The 24,171-nt window shown below is 43.4% G+C and overlaps 1 protein-coding gene across 10 annotated transcripts in view; it reads left to right on the plus strand.

The window, feature by feature from the left end:
- Positions 1–24,171, plus strand: part of Pard3 (par-3 family cell polarity regulator) — a 557,497-nt gene that overhangs the window by 358,192 nt on the left and 175,134 nt on the right. For 7 of the 10 annotated variants that reach the window (XM_021220690.2, XM_021220693.2, XM_021220689.2 and 4 more), the window contains 2 exons: positions 261–488; positions 11,061–11,292. In XM_021220690.2, coding sequence (XP_021076349.1) covers positions 261–488; positions 11,061–11,292 — 460 coding nt within the window. Of the gene's footprint in view, positions 1–260; positions 489–11,060; positions 11,293–17,432; positions 17,756–24,171 lie in introns of those variants that run through there. The other 3 variants (XM_021220700.2, XM_029532465.1, XM_029532466.1) reach the window with 1 other exon arrangement.

Genomic DNA, 24,171 nt, shown 5'->3' on the forward strand with positions numbered 1-24,171 from the left:
TTGGACAATGATTTGATAAAGATTTCATCTGTTAAGATAAAAATTAATGATTTAGAACCTTCTCAAATGGAAACAGATATAAAAACCTAATACATTTGTAGAGAAAAACAAAATTAACTATCATTATTTTCAGTCTACATTTTAGTACTTCTCACTGAGACGATAACTTTATACCTGCAGGTCTCCACAGGGCATAGATGTTTGGATCTGAACTTGTAACTTCCATCTCATCTAATCTTGTATTGTTTTGACCCTCCAAGGCTCCCCCAGTAGAGATGTGGGACCCTCCTTAGGTCTGAAGAAATCCAGCTCCTTAGAAAGTCTGCAGACCGCTGTCGCTGAGGTGACGCTGAACGGGAACATTCCCTTCCACCGCCCACGGCCACGAATCATCCGGGGAAGGGGCTGCAATGAGAGCTTCAGAGCCGCCATTGACAAGTCCTACGATAAGCCCATGGTTGATGACGATGACGAAGGCATGGAGACCCGTGAGTGTCCTGGCCAAAGCAACAGAAGTTGCAGATAGATTGCCCAAGCAGTGGTTCTCAGACCTGTGACCAGGACCCTGCAGGGACCCAGGCCCTTTCTGTGCATCTCTGAGGTCTAACGTGATTTCAGAATAAGGGATCAGTTATCCTTGCAGTCATTTTCTCTTTAAAAAGAGTCCATATTTGGCATTCACATCATGTGATATTAGACTCATCGCAGAAGCAGTTAGGAGAAGCCATCTTTCTAGTCTGGATCCTGCTATATAATAGGTCTGGTTGGTCGAGCTTGAAAGTCTTTCTCAACCCCTCCAGTGCTAGAGTGCTGGCCTGTGACACTATGTTCAGCAAGGAGTTGTCTTTCTAGCCAAAGTTAAAATAACTTTGGAGGGGAAAAAAAAAAAAAACACCAAACAACTAAAAACTAGAATTTCCTTTTACCCACGTATTTTAGAAAACTAATTTTGATTAGTTTGGTATTTTGAAAATATAATCTGACTCACCATAAAAACGGGTTAGTCCTTTTTATAATGTAATTTTCTGTTAAAAAAAAGAAGTTTAAAAATTGGTATATATTGATAGGTAAAATTCACATTAAAAAGTATCATTTGACTGGAGTTTGGTGGCATATGCCCTTAATCCTAGCACTTGGGAGTAAGAATCAGGTGGATTTCTGATTTTGAGGCCTGCTTGGTCTCCAGAGTAAGTTCCAAGACAGCCAGGTTTATACAGAGAAACTATCTTCAAAAACCAATACATACACACATGTAAAATTTGGATTTATTTATTCATATCATTTGGATTTCTCAATAACTCATGCATAAAGAGTTATCTTTGCACTAAAATGTTTGAAAACCATTGATGTGTGTTGTCTGCCAGATGACATAGCCAATAAGTACATCTCATCAAAGCATGCTCTCATCTTATTATTTTAAAAACATATTTTTGGACTAAAACAGCCGTCTATAAATTTGTACTTTCCCCCAAATTACTAAATACTATAAGCCAAACTGACTGGGAGTCATAGTTTAATATGAATGAGCAGTATTTTTTTCCTGTGGATCATTAAAGAGAAATTAACCTTTATAAGTTTGTGGTTGGCAGGGAATATGTCTAAACATTTATTTAAAAGGTAATTAAAAAAAAAAAACTATCAACTTACTTGGAAGAGAAAGAACTTAGGAACTGTAAAGGTAAATGTTATAGATTAGTTTATTCCATAATTGTTCATTTATAGTTTGTTCTTTTTAATTATACTTATTGTGTTGGTTTATAAATTGTACAAAATAATAGGTTTCACTGAGGTGTTTGCATGCATGCACAAAGCATGCTCTCGTCATATACATCTCCTCATTGACCTTTTTGATTTTTTTTGTTTGTTTATTTTTGATCCTGGGGATGAATCTGGCCCCTCAAGTATTCAAGGCAGGCGCTCTACCATGGAGCTACAGCCCCAGCTCTGATTGTCTTCCTTCTCTTGTAGCTTTAGGTGCCTGGCATTTCTGACTTCCATGTTCAAGCAATACCATTCTTGTGCAGTTGATTACACTGTTCTGATAGCATTTATACACCCTGACCATGCTGTGTGGAATCTAGAGGAGGCAATGAGATTACATTTTAGAGTTTAATATGTGACTTATCAGTAAGAAAAGCTGTGGGCCATACTGAAGTTTATTTATTTATCTATCTATTTATTTATTTATTTAACTGAAGTTAGATCCAAAACCAGACAACATTTCTATGGAATATATATTACTTTCATTTCCACCTTGATAGACTGCTCCCTGCACACACTCCTTAGGCAGATGATACTGTTGGGCAGGGAGAGTTTTAAGTAAGCAACCATCTTGAAGAGATTTCAAGGAGAACTACATAATTCTCACTTATAACATGTAGTGTGTTCAGTACATGATAATATTTCTGACTGATGTAGTATAGAGAGTAAAACTGAGGATTGCTGCACACATCTCTGCCCTTTGTCTAAATTCAGATCCTTTTTACAATATCAGCAGCCTGTGATTTCAAGTAGATATACCCTTTTTTTTTTTTTTGCCAGAGGAAGAACATGTTTCCTAGTTTAGCTGCCAGGCCTGGGCCTAAGTTTCCTGAGTCACCCCTGCGGAGTCTTCTCCATTATAAGGAGAGTTCCTTGTTGCCAAATGACATTGGCTGTCACCTATAGATTCTGATAATGATAGTTTTATCCTTAAGAATAGGTGGAGCACTTCAGTCCCATCAACACCCAGCGTTTACATATAATCGAGGAGCTTCTTAACTGTTTTCTTGTTCTGGTTAATCTGTTATTTTAATCCCTTTTCATGAACTTATTTTTCTCATGTGCTGTGATCCTCATTTAAATGTAACAGGAAATGGTCTACATGTGAACACAAGGCTTCCCCTGGGTTCAAATACTTGTAACAGTTGACTTTCTGAAGAAAAGAGGTTTTTTTAGTCCATGGTACAAGAGTTCCTGTCTAGAATGGGGATACACCATTGCTTTAAACTCTGCTGTGAACAGCAGAAGGCAATTACATGGACACAATGGTAGAATGAATGCGTCAAAGGCCAGGAGACATTAAGCCTGACAGACAGGGTTCCTGAGTCCTCCATCGAGGTACCTTCCCAAAGAGCAAAGGACCGCCACCAAAGGTTGGTCAAAGGTATCCCTGCCATTCTTCCAGTGATGACACTAAGGAACCAAGCCTTTGATAAAGGATGCATGCCAGCATCCCATCTGAATCCACCCAAGCTTATTTCTAGCTCAGCTTCTAGCAGTCTCCTCCAGTGTGGACATCTGGTTTTACTCCACACAAGCTGTTCCTCTTTTTAAATGGTACACAGGAGCCCAGAGATACGTTTCAGGAGGTAAGGGTCTTTACTACCAAACCCAATGTCCCAAGATCCATCCTTGGGACCCATAAGGTAGAAGTAAAGTACTGATTTCCACAAATTGCTCTCTGACCTCCACATGCTGTATGATACCCCCACCCCCAGCCTCACCCACATACGAGCACAGACACACTCATGCAAAACACATGCCTGCACACAGTAACTGTAACTTAACAATTCTACGGTAAGTGGGCTGGGCCCGTGTCTTAATCTGAGATGGCTGGTTAGTGTTCGTGATCATCTTCTCTCTGCAGAGCCACTCCACTGTCATGCTGGCTTAATTTTTCCTCATGGAATTCGATATCATTCCTGTCCAGTCAGGCTTGAGCCCTCTTTCTTTGACTCCAGAAATTGTTGTTGGGGTCCCACTATAGATTGACCTAGTTCACTCTAGCAGCATGCAGGTTCCCCCTCACCCCTCTGGGATCACAGATATGCATCACCATGCCCATCTATCCATAACTCTAAGCAGCTCGGAATTCTACATGATCTGCATTGTGTAACAAGCGTCTTCTGATGGTGGCGTGTGTTTCCCTCCAGCCTTCCATGTGAACACTGCCATCTTATTAGGGTTACCACTGCTGCAATGAAACACCATGACCAAAAGCAAGCTGGAGAGAAAGGGGTTTGCTTGGCTTACACTTCCATGTTGCTCTTCATTTTTGAAGAAAATCAGGACAGGAAATCAAGCAGGGCTGGAACCAGGAAGCAGGAACTGATGCAGAGGCCATGAAGGGTGCTGTTCAATGGCTTGCTTCCTGTACACCATCCACCATAGGCTGGGCCCTCCCCCATTGATCACTAATTGAGAAAAAGTCCTACAGCTGGATCTCAAAACAGCACTTCCTCTACTGAGGCTCTCTCCTCTCTGACTCTAACTTGTGTTGAACTGACACAAACCAGCCAATACAACTCCTGTTTCCTTCCTTCCTTCCTTCCTTCCTTCCTTCCTTCAAGAGCCTTTTCCCTAAACAGTCCACCTTCTACTTGTATTTGTAGAGCTCTGACATCAGGTAGATTGTACCAGGTTTAGCTTTTTGTTTGTTTCTGCTTTGCAGTGCTGAGTTTACGACCTAGCGCCTCAGACATGTAGGCAAATGCTCTACCACAGAGTTGAAGTTTTTGTTTTGTTTTAGCATTAAGGATTTCTAGGCATTCCCCAAAATGTGCTAAATTTCCTAGATGTTCAAAACAACCAGCTTCCGGGAGACAGGCAATCTGATATCTCAGAAAGGAAGGAACAAACATTCAGAGCATCAGCCACCTTCATTGACGAACCCTGTCTCCACACTTTCAAGCTGTTCGGTTTTCACTTATAGCCCGAACGGTGGCTAAAATCTCTTCCTAGGCACGATAATACTTACTTGGGGGTTATTAAAACATATATTGATATCAAACCCACTCATTGTTTAAAATTTATTTTAAAACAACATTGAGACAGAATTTCATACATCCAAAGCTGATCTTGAACTTACTTTATAGCTAAGGATGACCTTGGATTTCTGATCCTCTTATCTCCCAAATGCTGAGATTACGATTGTGTGCCACTGGGTCAAGATTATGTGGCACCAAGGCGAACACTGTAGCAATCCACTTCCAACTGTCCTGTATTCTCTGACTTCAGAGAATGAATGGTTTTTAAATGACAAGTCCCACAGTGGAGTCCAGTGGTGCTAACATTCTTAAGTTGGGGTTTATTCCACTTGGTAGGAATTGGTGACAGTAAAACCTTCACTGTCATGATGTCATTGTTCCTACGGGCAGAGAAGATGCCTAACTACTGTCACTTCCGTGTGACAACAAACTGGACAGCCAGAATGCCTCTGCAAGGGTTGAGCTGGCTGAGTGGGCAGACTTCATGCTACTTGTTCAGCAGGCTACTTTGGTATGGCCAACTGTGTAGGTGATAGCCTGCCATTGATTTTGGGAACCCACAGCATCTGGAAGATGAATGAATGAAAGAAGTTTAGAAGCTAAAGTATACATGAACCTAGATCTTTGGCAATAAGTTGTGAAAGTGATAGCTGAAGATGTGAGTTCAGTCCCCAGCCTCAGCCTCTATGTTTTAAAAGAGGCTGTGCACTGATGCATGCTTGTAATCTTAACTTTGAAGATGAGGAGAGAAAATGTCCTTAAAGCTCCCTGACAGCCAACTTTGGTGGGCTTGTAAGTACAATCCAATTGTTCCTGTTCCTCTACCCACGTATGCTTTAAGATTTTTTTTTTTTTTAATGAATAAGCTATTTTTAGTTTAGAGCATCTTGTGGAAATTGATTTGAATTCTTCTCCTTTGCTGGCACTTGGTATTGGTACCTGTTTCCTTCCTGCCTTGTCCCCTCATGATATTGGCTCTTCATTGTTGGTTATGGATTATTTGTTTGTTAAGGATCTCATGTAGCCCAAGCTGACCTCAAGTGCTGGGATCACATGCATGTACTACTACATTAAGCCTCTAATGGTTATTTTTCCCACTACACATCTCAAAAGAACTGTGTCTTAAGATTTCCTTCCTGCCTTGAACATGTGTGCTCCATGCCCACCCCCATGTTCAATTAAAGCCAACTATTTCCCTTGCCAGGAGCGCCTCGTTCCAGTGTTAAAAGTCAGGGTCCAGAACGGCAGATCCAGTTACTTGATGCCATCTGCAGCACTGGCTGCTCATTTCCTACATCTTTCTTCCTTCCCTGAAGTCAAAATAGTCAGCTACATTAAGAACCAGTGATAATATTTATGTTCTCAGAGTATTGTGTTCTGCAAAGGCTTTGCCGGGCCCTGGAGTCCGGTCCTTGGTGTTGCGTTGCAGCATCATTGATCTCACACTCAGCCATAGAAAGTTGGTAGATAGTTGATTTGCCAAGTTTAGCAGAATTCCTAAGAGAGGAAGACAGGAGGGGGAGGAGGAGGGAGAGGGAGAGAATGAGGATACACATATACAATCCGAGTGTCTGGGTTGGAGGGTAGCCTCAGGCATTTTCTTCAATTCCCTCCATCTTATTATTTGAGGCAGTGTCTCTCACTCAACCTACAGCTCACCAAAGTTGACTGTCTGTAAGCTCTAAGGACATCTTGTCTCCCAGTCTTCAGAGCTAAGATTAGAAGCATGCATCAATACACAGCCACTTTTAAAACATAGACTCTGGGGATTGAACTCCTATCTTCATGCCTACGCAGCAATCACTTCACCAACTGAGACGCCGCTATAGGCCCAAGCCTGCCTTCCTACTGCCTCGTCGTTAACTTAGTTAAGGCTGTGAAGCTGGTGAGATTTGATCTTCTGTTTTCCCCTGCGAATTAAGTGGCTTAAGAACCCACATCTTCATTGTGAAGCTTTCCTAAGCCCTATGTTGATCTTCATAAATGAGAATAGGAAGCAGGTCTGATTCAGGCTCTTTCATTCAGTCAGTGTTCTTTACCCCTTGCCCTTAGAGGAGAGTGTCTATTGAGTGAATATAAAGTTCTGTTTTATTTTGGGGGGCAGTGTGTACGTCATCCCAGCACTTGGGAGGCAGAGGCTGTATCTCTGAGTTCGAGGCCAGCCTGGTCTACAAAGTGGGTTCTAGACGGCTAGGACTATGTAGGAAAACCCTATCTCCAAACACCAAAAAAGGAAAGAAATAAAGAAAGAATACAGTTATAATTTCTATTTTATATTTTTCTGATTATGTATCTTCACCAATTCATTTAAAGGATGTTAACTACGAGATCTTACATTTTTGATATTTTGCAGCTATCTTAATGTCTGACTTACACCATGTCCACTCGGTGATGCTTTCAGCTGCATTTAATAGAAATCCAACTCCACAGCTTGAGTTGTGAGATGCAGTGTTTTGTACAGCCAGGCAGCTGTAGGCTTATTAGCCCACATCCTATCGGTGTCAGCAGATACCAGTTCTTTCCTCCCTGTCTGCTCCTCTGTCCACAGGGCAACTTCACAGCTTCCTTTTTGTACCCAGTAGAAGGGAAGGATTCGGGGTGACAGGGTCGTGCCTGGTACATTGACCTTGGACTCCCATGTCTACAGGGGTATGGCTTCCGTAGGTTGTTTTACACTTAATGAATCGGCCCCTTGGAGCTTGGTCATTTCTGGGCACAATCAGAGTTTACAGGGAAGCAGAAAGGGAGAAATGCATTTGGAGTAAGCAAGCAGCAAGAGCTCATTACAGCAGCAGCAGCAACATTGGTTATCAATGAAAAAAAAAAAAAAAAAAAAAAAAACAATGGCTGTTAACTGCAGGCTGGGAGTCAGCCTGTGAGAGTCTGTGGTAACTAAAGAGAAATGTTTCATTCAACCACTTTGAGCTTCCTCTCGCAAGCTGGGACCATTTTCTCCATAACCATTAACACGAAAGTGCCCAGACTTTTCGAGACTTCACAGTGACCCAGTCTTAACAGGGTACCTTTCAGAATCGAGAAGCTCTGTTTGTCACATGGTCTAGAATTTTAATTGAGTCACATTTGCATCTGTTGAAAACATAGTGATTAGGTACATCTTAATTGCAGAATGACTGGCACATCAAAGAGAAGAAGCAGCTTCACAATTTTACCTTTAAAAGAGGAGAGAGCAAGTGCTGTCTTTATAGTAATCACTCAGGAAGGGGCTGAGAGTTCTGTGCCAGGGGCAGGTTACTCCAGGAACAACAGCAGGGGCTCCTGTTTGTTCAGAAGGAGTTAGCATCTTCTTTTGCACAGGTCGGCTGTAAAGATGAGCAGGATTAAAGTAGAAAACAGTAACATTTATGCTGCATTTAAAATAGTACATTATCTAAATATAAATTCATGATTAGTTCTGTGCTGGAGTTTATAATAGGAACAGAACAGAAAAATCACTTGCTGCTGACAGGACACATTGCTAGTGTTTTCGTAGCCAAGTTATTGTTCACATGAGTGTTTTGCATATTCCTAGCCTAAGGTTGTAAACTATTTCATAATTGCTACTATAGAGCTAGTCCTAAATATACAGATAGGTTTTAATCTTATCATCTACTATACCTGTGTCCTTAAATCATATACATGTTTTTCACAAATTAAACACATGTAACCAATTCATTTGAACTTCTTTTTTTTTTTTTAAAGTGTTTACACAGAGGAGAAGGGTATAGCAGGGAAATTCTTTTTGTTCTGAGTCAAAGTGTATATAATGTGACTCCGTAAAAGAACATCTTATGTTTGTACATATGAAATTCCATATTGCTAAATATTTTTAATTAGTTGGCATTCACAGGCATTGGTTAGATCAGCATGCCCCCAGCAGCTTTTCTGTGATGAGGTATTACCTAAATCTAAATGTTTACTGCAAGAATAAAGGATCCTCTGATGTCTAAGTGCCATTTAAACAGTGCTCTTGCTGGGGGCAAGAAAGTGAGATAGGAGTTTTCATCTCATAAAATGAGATTACAAAAGCAAAGTTAATAAATCATTTAATACTTACTCTGTTTCGTCCAATTTAGGGAATAAGTTGCATTACATATATGAGAAAATTATTCTGAATATGGGAAGAATTGGCACAAACACTGCTTCAGCATATAGCGAGTTGTGAAGGCACCATGTTTATTCTGTTACGGAGCCAAGAGAAGACATATGCCCCCTGAAGTCCTGCCAAAACTATTAGGCAGAGAACCGACCGTATTGCTGCTCCTGCTCCATTCATGATTTATGATAATGGTTGCTGTGGAACACTAAATCATTTACATTTATTGAGTTCTCTTTTGTTTCAGACATGGTAGAGGGTCGTAAAATGTATTAGATGATACATTTTATCAAATGGTGACACATTTTAACAAATGTTCAAGTGGTGGTAATGCTAGAATATATATACCTGAGGCCAGCTAGAGCTAGTTCACGTGCAGTTTGCATGTATGCCATAGCTTGATGATGGCTGGTGCTTTGAGGCTTTGTTGGAGGAGAGCAGGCATCTCCTAGAGGCAGAGGGATCTCAGATGCTGGATCCATGAGTGGTTGGGAAGTCAGTGCCTTTGTTTCCATAGGAATCGCTTTGTAGCTGCTGCTGTCCGCCAGCCAGCTTCACTTCAGGAGTAGTGTGGATGGGAGACAGACGTGCGTGGGTATTATTTAAGAAATGTGGGGAGACAAAAGATTGTGTGCATTGGATGGAAGGTTTAATAACAGCTTGTCCCCTAGCAGGGCTCATAGAATATCCACCAGCTTCCACTCAGCACATTACAGTATTCCTGTATACAAAGGTTTTAAAACTTCTGAGAGCACTTTCCCGGTCATTTGGTCAATTATCACAAACTTGGGACCACACCCATTTCCCAAAGGATTGAAGCAATGGCCTATAAATGGGCAGAACATAGCCATGTTTGGAGGTGTGAGGCAGGATCCTGAACTCTGCTAAAGGTGTAATTTCAGTCTCTTAGATAGCTTACATACAGTGACATTTATAGCAAGCCCAAGGGCCACTGGCCAGGATCATCATTTCTTGTTGTGCGCACATCACAGAGATCACAGTCCTAGTTCAAGCATTGTGTATAAGGCTACAGTTTCTGTGACTACCTGAAAATGTAGACTAGCCTCTTCTAACAAACTCCTTCAGTTAATATCTGTGTGTTTACAGAGGGGAAAAGAAACAGTTTCTGAGATCTCTTTTTGTTTTGTCTGCCTCGTTTTGAGACAGGGTTTAATGTTGCCAAGTCTAACTTCAGTTACTAGGTAGCTGAGTATGAGCTTGAACTCTACCTCTTGAGTGCTAGGATTACATGCGTTCTATATGTAACCACCCCTGGCCTATGTGGTATGGGGCATAGAACCCAGCGTCATGAGTGCCAGACAAGCACTTCACCAACTGAGTTCTATCCCAAGCTCTACGAAAAGTGTTTCCTAGGCTACCATTTCTTCTGGAAGAAGATGGTGGATTAAAGCCAGATAACACTAATGTCAGGAAAGGCTAAAGACCTTTCTAAAGTCATTTTATATGGGTTTGCAATCCACTGTGATCTGACCTACCTTCCCAAGTGAGTACCTGAACCTCTACTCTGCAGCTATGGAGTAGTACTGAGCAGATGGCCGAGTTGCTAAAGCGCTTGCCACAGAACCATGGTTCTCACTGTAGCTATTACATGTGATGTTAGCCTCCCATAGTAATAACATAAGGAGAACCTGAAGAATCCTGTTGTCTTCAGAATCCAAAAAAAGCCTATTCTCCTGTGCTCAGACACCACATGTGAGTGTCTCAGAAAGCTTGGTGCCGGAAGCTCATGCTGACATGGTGGTTGCTAGTGAGTGGTGGTGTTCAGCAGAGTAAGGGTGTCTGCAGGATCTTTGACCAAGGGGAAAGAGGCACAGAGGAGGTACGGTTTGCTTAGCTGGTTTTCACTTTGCAAATGTAGAGCACAGGAACCTGCTGTGTCTGTATGGCCTGAAGTTTTTCTAGCTCTCCTTCTCAGTGCAGACTCTGTAGAGATGAAAGCATCACCATGTTTGCACACCCAGCCAGTAAGCTTTTCCTCTCCTGCGCTGGTGCCCCATCTCTATGCAGGACTTGCCTGTGCACCCAGATCACCATACCCAGATCAGCGTGTCCCTCCTGATTCCGTACACAGTCCCAATCAATGGAAGGTCCCTTTGCCGTAGAATCTGTGGGAAAGTGAGGTCACGTGCGGCTTAGTGCTCTCACTCTGTTACCGAGGCTCACCGTCTTCCTTATCTCCATTTCTCCCTTCATTCAAGTGGAAGAAGACACAGAGGAAAGCTCGAGGTCAGGGAGGGAGTCGGTGTCCACATCCAGCGATCAGCCTTCCTATTCTCTGGAGAGACAAATGAATGGAGACCCAGAGAAAAGGGACAAGACAGAGAGGAAAAAGGACAAAGCCGGAAAGGATAAGAAGAAAGACCGAGAGAAGGAGAAGGATAAGCTGAAAGCCAAGAAGGGGATGCTGAAAGGCTTGGGGGACATGTTCAGGTAAGTATTCAGATACAAAGCAGGGGCAGTCCTGAGCAGAGTCTCCAGTTCCTCAGTAGTAGGATGCATGAAATGACTTCTCAACACAATGTACAAATATCACAGGGCGCAGCAACGGTGGCCCAGCTGCTATAGCTCCATCTTTGGTGTATAGGTCCATCTAGGTGGCACGTGACTGTTGGTGACTGGGGTTAGCAATAAGCACATCTTTGAGGCGAATCCTAAATTGTTATCTCCTTTCTGCTCTTAGCTGCTGCATCCTTACTTCCTTGGGGGTTTCAGCGTGGTTATTTTTGAGCTATTTTAGCAACCTTCGTTGTGGTATCTTGCCAGCCACACAACAGTGGTGAGGAACCATGGACTATATCTTCCTCCCACTGCCTGCAAAAGGCCCACGGAGAAACAGGCCTATTAAAGTGATGTTTGTTCTTTTTTGTGTGGGAACAATGGTTCATTATTTAAATCTAACACAGAGCTCAAGTTAGTTGTAGCATTTAAAGGCTCATTAATAACAAGTCTAATGAAAAAAATGTTACAGATAGAGCTTCAATTAAGCTATGTTGATTAATTTAATACTTATTACTTCAGTCTGTAAAGATTTCATTAGATGTAGTTTCTGGCTGTTTCTTGACAGTCGGTTTTGTCCCTAAATTATACTCCAGGATTACTTAGCATATCATTTCTTACAAATAGCTGCCATACAATAAAAAGACCAGACTCTTCGGAAGTTGCACCAAAAAAATCCCTGTCAGTATTTATCTTAGTTGATTTTTAAAAGATTTGGATATCTAATATAAAATACAGAGATGATGAATGACCCACAAAGTAAGCCCTAAACACAACAAGGAAATGTTTAAAACGTACTATGCACACAACCTCTCTTTTTTGTTTTTTGTTTTTTTTCCAAAATATAGTTCTCCTGCATCATGAATCCCTTCCCTTCCATTTACTTTCAATTTTAAAATGTGAATTCGAGTTTTTTGTTTTCCTAGAATTTCTTGATTTACAGTCCTCAGGGTGACCTCAACCTGAAGGCTGCAGGGTATATTCTGCAGTTTTCACAGCAGTGTGTCCTGTGAGTGTCTGTCCAATGGGTCAAGACTGGGAAAGTATGAGAGTAGAGATGCACATTGACCTGAGCTGTCCTGTCAGCAGCTCAGCTTTAATATATAGGAAGCGTGCATTTGCCTTCTACCCCCACCAGAACCTTGGCGCCCTCACAGCTTTTCATGCAAGTTTTTCTTGTTAATATGCTGCTCTTTCTGACTGCGTTTTTCTCCCTGATGATCTTTCTTCATTATATTGCATATTGCATGCCCATACATATTTATAGGATGGAATAGTTGTAACCGCTACTAGATTCCAACTCCTGTGATACCTCAGGAAGCAGGGGGTTCGTTCCACTTTTGCCAAGTGGCAGCTCATGAGCTGGCACTCACACAATACACAGTAATGAGGCTGCCACCTATCAGTAACATCTTGAGAATCTGCGCTGCTGTCTTTCTTGGTTAGACAAGAAAAGATGGAGGACACTGGCCCCAGGCCTGTGATGCACTTCTGCCTACATCTCTCCCCTGAAGGTCTTACTAATGACAGTATATTCATGTTCTTTCATCACCAGAACTTACATGATAGGTTCAGGGCTCTGCCTTTATGGGAAATAACAGATGAAGTTCCAGCTTCAAAGGACTACTTAATTATAAGTGTTCTTTGTCTGCAGCTTACAGCTCCAGCTGTAAGGCTTCGTCTACTGAGGGTTAGTGGAGGGAATATGAGTCCTGAGGAGGGAGGGCGTTCTCTGCTGAGCACCATGGCAAACATTGTGTAAAATGTCTCATTCTGAACCCATAGACTTGCTTGAAGTAAGAGCCAGCTTTGAGACAAAGAAGTTGGCCTATTTGGAAATTCAAAAGCCTACAAAATTATGAAAATCAGAGTATGCATGGTGGCACTAAAGGTTTTTATTTTGTTTTGTACAGTCCAGTTCACATTCTCCCAGTGTTTAAGAATGGCTAGGAAAACAATCCCAGGCACTTAAACACTCATGGGCACCTGGAATCAGGTGAAGTCAGCTCACAGTGCTCATCTTTTGGGGGGGGCTGTGCAAAACAGTTGCTAAGAACAAACATTATTAACAAAAACCAATTTTATTTTTACAATCAAAAGTAACAAAGGCTCAAAGTTCATCACTCTCTAGTTATCTTATCCTATTGAGCTCTGCTTCTGAGATGACTAACAGTGGGCATGTCTGCATGCTGTGTGCCTCAGGTTATATTGTACTGCCCTGTCTGGCTTGTGGACAGTCATATCTCACCCCTCTAAATCAACAATCTTAGGAGTACACTCTAGGGAGGCCAAGGGATCTCTCAAGACAGGGTTGGTCTCACTCCACATGGTAGAGTACAGATGTGTTTCTGGGTAGGGTTGCAGCATCTTTTCTGCCTGGGATGTGGATGAGGTCTGTCTATACTTCTGTCTCAGCCTTTTCCTGTTGAAGCCTGCCGGACACTGTTCCTTACAAATGAGTTAAGCATAATCTTTAAACATGAAACGGTGTGTGTGTGTATGTGTGTGTGTGTGTGTGTGTGTGTGAGAGAGAGAGAGAGAGAGAGAGAGAGAGAGAGAGAGAGAGAGAGAGAGAGAGAGCACTTTTACCTTTCCTTCCCACTGCTATTAGAATTTGTGGAGCCTCATTAGGATTTTCAAACATTTTATTGATTTTCTTTTAGAAAGATTGATTTCTTGTGCTATGTTTTGCATACATCTGTGTATGTGCACCATGGAGGTCAGACGAGGGTTCCTGGATTCCTATCTGGAGTTGGGAAAGTTTTAAGACCTCATGTGGTACTGAGAATATAACTCCAGGTCCCCTGCAAGTGCAACACATGGTGCTAACCACTGAGACATCTGTCCAACTCCAAGTTTTCAAGCCTTTTCAATGGCCTTCTGTATCTGATGGAGTAAGGATTTGAAGTGAGAGCCAGCTTTGAGACAAAGCAGTTGGCCCATTTGGAAATTCAAAAGCCTAAAAAACTATGAAAATCAAATTATACATGGTGGCACTAAAGGTTTTTATTTTGTTTTGGTACAATCAAGTTCACATTCTCCCAGTGAATTAATTAAGAATGACTCGTTCTTTGGTATTCCCCTACCCCCTGGACTCCTTAAACTCCGTATTGAATTTAGTACATTTTTGAAATGAGTTTCTTCCTTTCTCTGTGTTCTTTGAGTGAGATTAACATGCAATACCCTTAGCTGTAGGCGGCCCTTCTTAAAAAAAAAAACAGGTCAGTGTGTAAGTATCTGAAGTTTGGAGAGATTCAAATAGGGCAGCCTGTGTGGGACTCACAGTGCAGCTGTGTGTCTCTGTGTATTGCTCTTTTTTGCTGTCTTGTGGTTTAGATAAAGGACTAGACGAAGAAGACAGGGATGTTAGAGGTCCTGAGGGAGGCTGGGTTCACATGGAGGTCAGAGGTCAATCTCAAGTGTCAGTAGCCAACTTTCTTGCTTGAGGCAGGGTCTCCTGTCACTGACCACTGCATATGCCCACCCATCTGGCTTGTGAGTTTCTGGGGACTCTCTTGTCTCTGCCTTTCATCTTGCCATATGTGTACTAGGATTATGAATGCTACCTCTGGCTTTACATGGAGTCTGGGGATCTGAACTCTGGTCCTTATGTTCATATAGCAAATACTGCAGACTCTGAGTCATTTCCCCAGCCTAGGAGTATAATTCACTTGATGCAGCCACATAGAAGTTCTTTGTTCTGTTTAATTGATGAAATGCTAGGCTTTCCTTCACACTGAGGAGGCTCATAGCTCTTTTCTGCACCCCACCACCACCACCACCACCACCACCACCACCACCACCACCACCATGTACATTCTTCCTACCCTGTGAGTTATCTAAGAGTTTTTGTAAGAAGACATTTATTTTATTCTATGTTTATGGGTATTTTCCCTGCGTGCACCAATATATCCACCACATGCATCCCTAATGTGAATGACCCCTTGGCACTGGAGTTATAGACAGTTTAGAGCTGTGATGTGGGTACTGGGAATTGAACATGGGTCTTCTAGAAGAGCAGCCAGTGCTCTTTAAGTACTGAGCCATCTCTCAAGCCCCAGCTTTGATTAAATATAATGTGGATCAAACACAGGGACTATGAGCCAGGCATGTGCCTTTATTCTCAGCCCTGAGAGGCAAAAGCAGACAGATTTCTGAGTCCTAGGCCGGTCTCATCTCCATATTGAGTTCCAGGACAGCCAGGGTTATGCAGAGAGACCTGTCTCAAAAACAACGAACAAACAAACAAAACCACACACACACTGCGCATCCCGGACATGTAGTTTCCTATTTCTTACCCTGAAGGATCACAAATGTGCTTTAATTGTTGGCAAACAGCTCCAAGGACAACTGTCTGAGTCCTATGCATCCCTCTTCAGTTTGCTAGTCTTGGAGTGTGTCAGTTATGAAAGCTAAGCTGCCTTGTGCTAGGTTTAAGTGACGAATTTAAATCGGTAAAGACTCCATTAGCAAATGTGAAGTGCCTTGTGTTTGTGTGGACGTCTTCTACAGGCAGCATCTTAGACTTAAAGGGCTCCGCTGCCGTCCATCATTCAGATGGATTCAGATGAGACTCGAGATGGAAAGGGGAGTGCCTGAGCGCAGAGTGCCAAACCCAGGGAAAGTTTAAGATTCTCAGAGTGTGGAGTATGGAACATTTCTGAGAACCCTGCTACTTCCTACGTCTTCACTGTAGAGAGAACAAGGAGGGGAGGAAGTCAAATGTCAAATGCGTTATGTGCAGCTTTAGGGGCAGCAGCAGCTTTTTGAACAGCGTTTCAACCTTGGTCTCAATCTTGTCAATGATATTACCAACAAGACGGTAAAACCCTGCATTACAGATAATAATTTAAAAGGACATGCTGCCCCCCCCCTTTTTTTAAGCAGTTTGATATTCCTTCATTTGACTGTTGAGAATCGTAGCTCTCCTCAGCTGAGGATTCTTAGAAATGACCTGACTATGCTTGTCTCTCCATGTTATTATGTTTTGTGTTCTTTGTTTGTTTGTTTGTTTGTTTGTTTGTTTGTTTTGCATGGGGCATGTCGGTAGGTTCTGGTGTGTATGTGTGTGCATGTATGGTGTGTGTGTGTGTCCGTGTCTGTGTGTGAAGTTGGGAGGGGGAGAGTTTCCCTGTGTGTGTGCATACAGAATCAAAAGGCCAGCACTGAGTATCTTCTTCAAGTGCTTCTCTACGTCACTGTTTCAATATCCATATTGAGACAGGGTCTCTCACTGGGACCAGGAGCTTGCTGTTTCAGCCGGACTGGCTGGCCAGTAAAACCCCGAGATCCTCATTTCTTTCCTTCCTCTGCACTGGGATTACTGGCTTGTACAGCCCAGCCTTTTACACCAGTGCTGAGAGCTTGCATGGAAGGAATTCTACCCACGGTGAGCCATGTCCCTGGGCCCTTTTTTTGTGTGGGCTGTAAGACAGGATCTCTCCCAGGTTGCCCTTGAACTTGCAACTCTCCTCTGCCTCCTGCTTCTGCTTTTCCAGTGCTAGGATGGTAGGTGTGGAGCACAGTGCCCAGCTGAGATTTATAAGCTATAACCGTGGGAAAGAAGAGCAAAAGTAACACTTCAGCCTTTCTTCAAAATGTATTTATTTCGTATGTGCACATGTGTGTGGGCATGCATGCAGTGGCTTAAATATGCAAGTGAGGAAAACTTGTGAGAATCAGTTCTCTCCGTGTGAGTCCTGGGGTGTCATTTAGGACACTAGGACTGGTAGCGGGCACCTTTACTCACTGGGTCATCTCACTACTGCTACAACTTACTAAAATGGTATCCTGCAATTATAGTGAAAAACAGTCACTCAGAACTGGTGACACATCTTGATTTGGGTCTGGAAAAGGATGTGGGTAACCAGGTTTGAGACGTTGTTTGGGTGACATCAGATGCAATGCTAGAGCTTGCTCTTTAGACAACCATCACTTATGGTCACAAGGTCAGAACTCAAACCTCACTGGAATGGTGTGGGTGACCCATCTTGGGCTTTTCAGTGAAGGGTAAGTGCATGTGGCGGCTCTCTCGCTGTGCTTACTAACCTTGTCTGTACGTGTTTCTCATCCAGCCTGGCCAAACTGAAGCCGGAGAAGAGATGAACAGCATACCAGGACTCAAACTGTCTTGAGCAGCACAAGTTGCACAATTGTTTTTTAAAAGCCTGGCGGGCTGGGCTGTGACTCAGTCTAGAGTGCCTGCCTTGTGTGCACAAAGCCTTGGGCTCAATCACCACCACCCTATAAACCAGGTGTGGTGACACACGCCTGTAATCCCAGCATTTGGGATGCGGAGGCAGGAGGATCAGAAGTTCAAGGTCATCCTCCACTACATAGTGAGTCCAAGGCCAGCCTGGGATTACATGAAATGTGCCTCAAAGAAAGGTTTTTAAAATCCAAACAATAAATTTACTTTTAATGAATTCTTAGTGGCTGTTGACGAGTTTTGTTTATGCCATCAGTTTGGATGACGTAGGGATTTCTATTATAGTCGATCTGGAACTTTCCATATTGATTTCATGCTTCAGAGTTTGAGTTGCTTCAGAAGACAGGATATGGGTTTATATGTTTTTTTCCCCCTCTCTCAGGTTTTCTGTTTTGTTTTGTGCCTCTTAATTATTAATTTTTTTCTTACTGGATGAGCATAGCTGTGAGCAGATACCAATTGGATGTTTGAATCACTGCATCCAAGATGAAATGGAGCAGTAAAGGTTCCAGTTTTGTCTCCCACATACCTTGGCAACAAGGAAGAACCCCAGACTGGGTTAGGGAGCAGGACTGAATTGAGGAATGTGAAGGACAGTCATCCCCCCTCCTGGGATGAAATGCAGGGTACAAAGATCAGAAACCAAATGGTTGGGTCTGAAGGGACCTCTGGGCAAGTGTCAGCCCCTTAGCGGGTTTCAGGTTCCACACAGAAAACGCAGTCAAGAAGACTTTCTAGGGTGACAAAATTGGCAGCTCCTCCCAGTGCATCGAAGGGGACCCACCTGTCCATGGGGTTGCAGAGAACAGGGAGTGGAGAAGGGCATACTCGGGAGTGTGTCTTAGTCAGGATTTGTATTCCTGCACAAAACATGACTAAGAAGCAAGTTGGGGAGGCAAGGGTTTATTCAGCTTACACTTCTACTCTGCTGCTCATCACCAAAGGAAGTCAGGTTAGAAACACACACAGAGCAGGAACCTGGAGGCAGGAGCTGATGCAGAGGTTATGGGGGAATGCTGCTTACTGGCTTGCTTCCCCTGGCTTGCTCAGCCTACTCTCTTATAGAACCCAGGACTGCCAGCCCAGGAATGGCACCACCCACAATGAGCAGGGCCCTCCCCCTCTTTGATCACCAGTTGAGAAAATGCCTTGCAGCTGGATCTCATGGAGGCATTTCGTCCAGGGAGGCTCCTTTCTTTGTGATAGCTCCAGCTTGTGTCAAGTTGACACACAAAACCAGCCAGTACAGGGTGTTTGTAGGAAGAGCTGCATGGCCCAGTGTTCTGTGTCCATGTGGTGAAGCACAACAGTCTTCTGCTTAGGGGGAAGCTGGCTGCCCTGTCAGAAGCTGTAACTCTCCATCTCTTCATCATTCATGCTCCTGGAAGTCTCAGATACACTCGCTTCTATCTACTGAGATGTTAGAGCTGTATGTCCTGTTAAGACATGGGTAAGAAGATGGAAATCCTAAAGAAAAGACTTGCCTGGAGTCAGTCTGAGTAGGAAAGGCCTTGATTCCTCACTGCTTCTATGGGAATGTACCGCCCCCCAACTCACCCTGGAAGACCCTCACCTGACCTTAAGGAGGCATCTAGTGCAGGTCTTTTGCTTTGAAAAACTAGTAATGCCTGGAGTTTTAGGGCACAGGTCTAATTACCATGTGTATTAAAGGGGCCAGTTTCACACTGATGAAATTAGATGGTGGCTGTGTATTCTTCTTGAGATTTAAGGACTGCAGTTAAAACATGAAAATACAGAGCTAGGGTGTGGCTAAGTTGATAGATTGTCTGCCCAGCATTCACAAGACCCTGGGTGTGATCCCTAGCACTTCATACACTGTATGGTGGTGCATGTTTGTAATTCCAGGACTCAGGTGTTACAGGCAGGAAGAGCCTGTAGCCTACGTAGCCGTGAGGTCAAAACTAGCCTGAGATACATGAGACCCTGTCTCAAAAAGATAAAATACAAAACAAAACAGAAAATGCATTTACAGAACTGCCCCTGTAAACAAAACACAGTGACACATAAAAATGGAAAGAAAGAATGAGAATAGAAACATTTTTCATTCTTTTTTTTTTTTATTGCTCATTTGTTTTTATTGTCCCTGTGACAGAGAATAACCTTCTTTCATAATTGCCCAAACCTGAGAGGTTTTCTCAAACTAAGTTCTGAATCTGTAAATCCCAAGAGCAACATAGTATGTGCTGCTTTTAATTCAAACCAGAGTAGGGTTTCCTGTTTTTTAACCCTGGAAACTCAGTATCAGATTGACCTGTTAGCAATGATGAGTTCAGGTGACTGATCTGTATTTTCCAAGTGTCCTTCTCATGAGAACATTGAAATGGAGTCCTCTAACACCCACGGGGCAGATGGCTCCGCAGCTGCCTGTATGTAGAGGTGGCATGATCTGGAGCTGGCAGGCGCTGTCCTATGCAGACCTACAGTGTGGGGTGAATATAAATGTCCACATGAGGAGGACGACACCTACTTTGTCCTCTCTATAAAGCAAACCAGTTTTTAAAAGGATTTTTTTTTTTGACAGTTCCAAGCTGCTAAGTCAATTTCTATCCTAGACTCTGTAGAAAGTGGAATCTTTTCCCTGCAATTGACATGAAAATTGAAGGCTAGTGACTATTCACTTTCTAATAATGCAGGGTAAATAAATGCTATCACACCGCTGAAAGATGTACTGAAGACGGGCTCTGCAGCTTCCCCATCAGTGTGGCGCTTTTATTTGTACCATTGGAGGCCCTGTATCTTTTACATTTAATGTGATAGATCAAACAAACCTTATTCCAAAATGTGTTTTTATCAAGCCACAGATTAGTATACAAAGTAATTGTTTTGTCTTCTCGAGGGACTTTTTTTCTTTTACTTATTTTATTAGATATTTTCTTCATTTACATTTCAAATGTTATCCCAAATGTCCCCTATACCGTCCCCCCACCCTGCTCCCCTGCCCACCCACTCCTACTTCTTGGCCCTGGTGTTCCCCTGTATGGGGCATATAAAGTTTGCAAGACCAAGGGGCCTCTCTTCCCAACGATGGCTGACTAGGCCATCTTCTGCTATATATGCAGCTAGAGACACGAGCTCTGGGGGTACTGATTAGTACATATTGTTGTTTCACCTATAGGGTTGCAGACCCCTTCAGTTCCTTGGGTAATTTCTCTAGCTCCTCCATTGGGGTCTCTGTGTTCTATCCTATAGATGACTGTGGGCATCCACTTCTATATTTGCCAGGCATTGGCATAGCCTCACAGAGATAGCTATATCAGTGTCCTTTCAGCAAGATCTTGCTGGCATATGCAATAGTGTCTGTTTGATGGCTGATTATGGGATGGACCCCCAGGTGGGGCAGTCTCTGGATGGTCCATCCTTTCGTCTTAGCTCCAAACTTTGTCTCTGCCACTTCTTTCATGGGTATTTTATTCCCTATTTTAGGGAGGACTGAAGTATCCACGTGTTGGTCTTCCTTATTCTTGATTTTCTTGTGTTTTGGAGATTGTATCTTGGATATTCTAGGTTTCTGGGCTAATATCCACTTATCAGTGAGTACATATCAAGTGAGTTCTTTTCTGATTGGGTTACCTCACTCAGGATCATATCCTCGAGGGACTTTTAAGGAAGTAGTATCTGGAAGCCCGATGTCCTACATAACTGAGTAGCTTATGGTTTCCTTCTGATGTATGTTTAATAATTGCTTATTTAGAAACAGAAGGTTGGGTTTCCCCTCGTAGTTGAATAGCTGTGAGACTGCTCTTGGCCTTCACGCTTAAGTTTTGTGTTGTTCTGGGGTCCTGCATATGTTTTCAGTGGTGTGGAGGGTTTTGGAGCCACTCGGGCCCTTGTTGGCCTCCTCCAGGCCCTGTCACTAATGCTTCCTTCTTTACCCTGCATTTTCCCTGGCTGATTATCCACTCTGTCCTGCAGTCTACGACCATCCTACATCATGGAGAAGAATCCCTCAGCTCTACCTCCCCTCCAACTCCTTTTTCCTTCTCTTTACAGCAAACTCTTTGCTGTCTCCATTTTCATACACGCCCCTGCCAGTCTTATGTAGACCGGGCTAGACTCTAACTTCCCAAGTAGTCCAGAGTGACCTTGAATATCTGATCTTCTGGCAGCACCTCCTGAGTGCTGGGATGATGGGTGTGTACCACCACGCCTCGTTTACGTGGTGCTGGGAGTAGAGCCAGAGCCTTGTGCATGTCAGGCATCCTCCTGAATGAACCATCTTTTGAACCACTCCCCTTTTCCCTTGAACCCTTTCACTAAGTCTCTGATCCTGCTCTGCAAGCTCTCCAGCAAGTCTCCATCCTGATGCTCTCACTCTTCCTAGCCTATGCTGGGCCCATGGGCTTGCTGTCTGTCTGCTCTGCTCGCTTTACTTCCTAATCCTGTGCCATCTTGTCTTCTAGTGCTGGGGTTCTGTAGGACCTGTCCTTTCTCTCCTTCTCTTACATTTTTGGTTGCAAACCTCGCCTTTAAGGGCTGAGCCATCTCTCCTGCCCCTTTCTCCCCTTCTCTATTCTGTTTTCTTCCTCATTGTCAGTAGCACAGAGAGGTTCTATCTGGAACAGAGCCTTCAGGTTCTCAGGCTAAGGAGAGGACTCCCAAGTTTATACTTTTAATTGAGGCATCTTCTTTGAGCTCTGGATGGGCAGTACTCTCTTTGACATTTATGCCTGGGTATGAGCTGGGTACAGGCAAGACTGTGGTCTCTGCCCCCAGAGCTGTGTGTCTGCCTCTTCCCTTTCTCTGCATGACTCTCTTCTCTTGATTAGCTCCAAAGCGTTGGGACAACTCTTGATAGCAATCCTTATATCAAACAGTAGGCTTGTGAATATGTAGAACCTTGTTCCAGCCCCAGTCTATTACCCCAAGGATTCACAGCTTGTGTGGGTTCCACTGTGGCCACAGAAGGCAGCTTGTCAATGACCAGAGTAAAAAATGGAGGCTGCAAGAAGGTATCTATGGGGCAACTTTTGGAGTTGAATGGGAAGTGGAAGTAGAAGGCCTGAGTATTTTTTATCTTTTGGCCCATGCCTGCAGCATGTACCCTTGCTGGTTTGAACACTGCCCATTACAGATGGAAGCTAGAAACTGTAAGTCCATCAGCAAACTCCCATGGCTTTCCACATCACCCAGTTCCAAGTGGAAACCTTAGTCATGACCCCCCCAGAGCATCACCTGACCTGTGATTCTGATCTTTCCTCTTCTACATCCCTGAAGACCATCTATTACTGGCCTCTTCCTGTCTGACATCACCGAGCATCAGAACCTCTTCTTTCTATCTTTCTCTTCCCCTACCTGAATACCCACCTACACACACACACACACACACACACACACACACACACACACACACACACACACAAGTCTTTACTATTGAATTTGTGGTATATTTGCTTTACAGGGTGGTGGATCTAAAACTGTGAACTGCACTCTTTGCTACATTGACACTTCCTGCCATACTTCTTGTTACAATGTTTCTTTTCTCCTTTCCACTAGCTGTTGCCTATGAGTAACTGCTTCCTTGGGTTAAAGTTGACAGTGGCAGAGAATGTTAGATTCTTCATGTGCTGTACTGGTACACAGCACCCAGGAATTCTAACAGAAGCCAACTGAGCATAATTCCTTCCTCAACTTTCACCTCTGTGCCTAAGATTTCTTCTAAAGCTTTTGGGGCAGCTCTACCCAGCTCTCTGGGATTATTCATAGTGCCTGGCCATAACATCTCCTCAGAGCAGCCGTCAAACATTGGCCCAGAAGCCAGTATAAACATACCCCTGGTTCCTGGATCATTAACTGTAAGTGGAGTTTTACACCCTAAGCCATAAAGGGTAGCCTTCTAAGCAGGACATTACAGAGCCAGGTGCTGGCAGAAATCACATTCACTAGCATCAGAACCGCACTAAGCAAGATGGCACTCCCTACTGCATTCCTGAGCGGATCTGTATTACCAGGCCCTCCTTGACCTCAGGATGATGGCCTTGGGAGCACTTACCTTTGTCTGGCTTCCCAGAATTCCCTTTTTCATGTACCTCGTTCTCTGGCCAGTATTCCTAGCTACTTTCTAGAAACTTCCACCTTTGTCCTTCCCCACACTGGTCAACTTCTTTTAAACCTAGGCAGTAGCAACAAGTAGTGACCAATCCAGACCTGTGTAGTAGGCAGTAGACAGGTAAGCGAGACACTCTTGTCTGAAGGAACCATACATTTGTGGCGATGCCAGTGCCGCTTTTGGAAGAGGATCCCATTGTTCACATCTGCCTTGCACATGTGTATCCCAGCACTAAGCAGACATCCTACAGGCAATTTCCACTTTATGTAACATGTTGCATGTCTATTCCATGTCATGATAGATGTGTTCTTCTATGCTCGGCCTTGCACAGAAGGTATCCTAGCCATGTGCATTTCCACATGTTGGGCTATTCATAGCTCCCCAGGTCTAAGGCTGTATGCTCCAGAGGTGATCGATTCAAGCATGATGTAATGCTACAGTTGCCACATGAGGGTGTTGCTAAGATTCAAAGCATCAGATTCAGAAAATGGGGTAGGAACCTTCCCTCAGGGAAGCCAAGAACCCTTACTCAAAGGGT

Source organism: Mus pahari, chromosome 20 (assembly GCF_900095145.1).
Source record: "Mus pahari chromosome 20, PAHARI_EIJ_v1.1, whole genome shotgun sequence".
Classification (NCBI taxonomy): domain Eukaryota; kingdom Metazoa; phylum Chordata; class Mammalia; order Rodentia; family Muridae; genus Mus; species Mus pahari.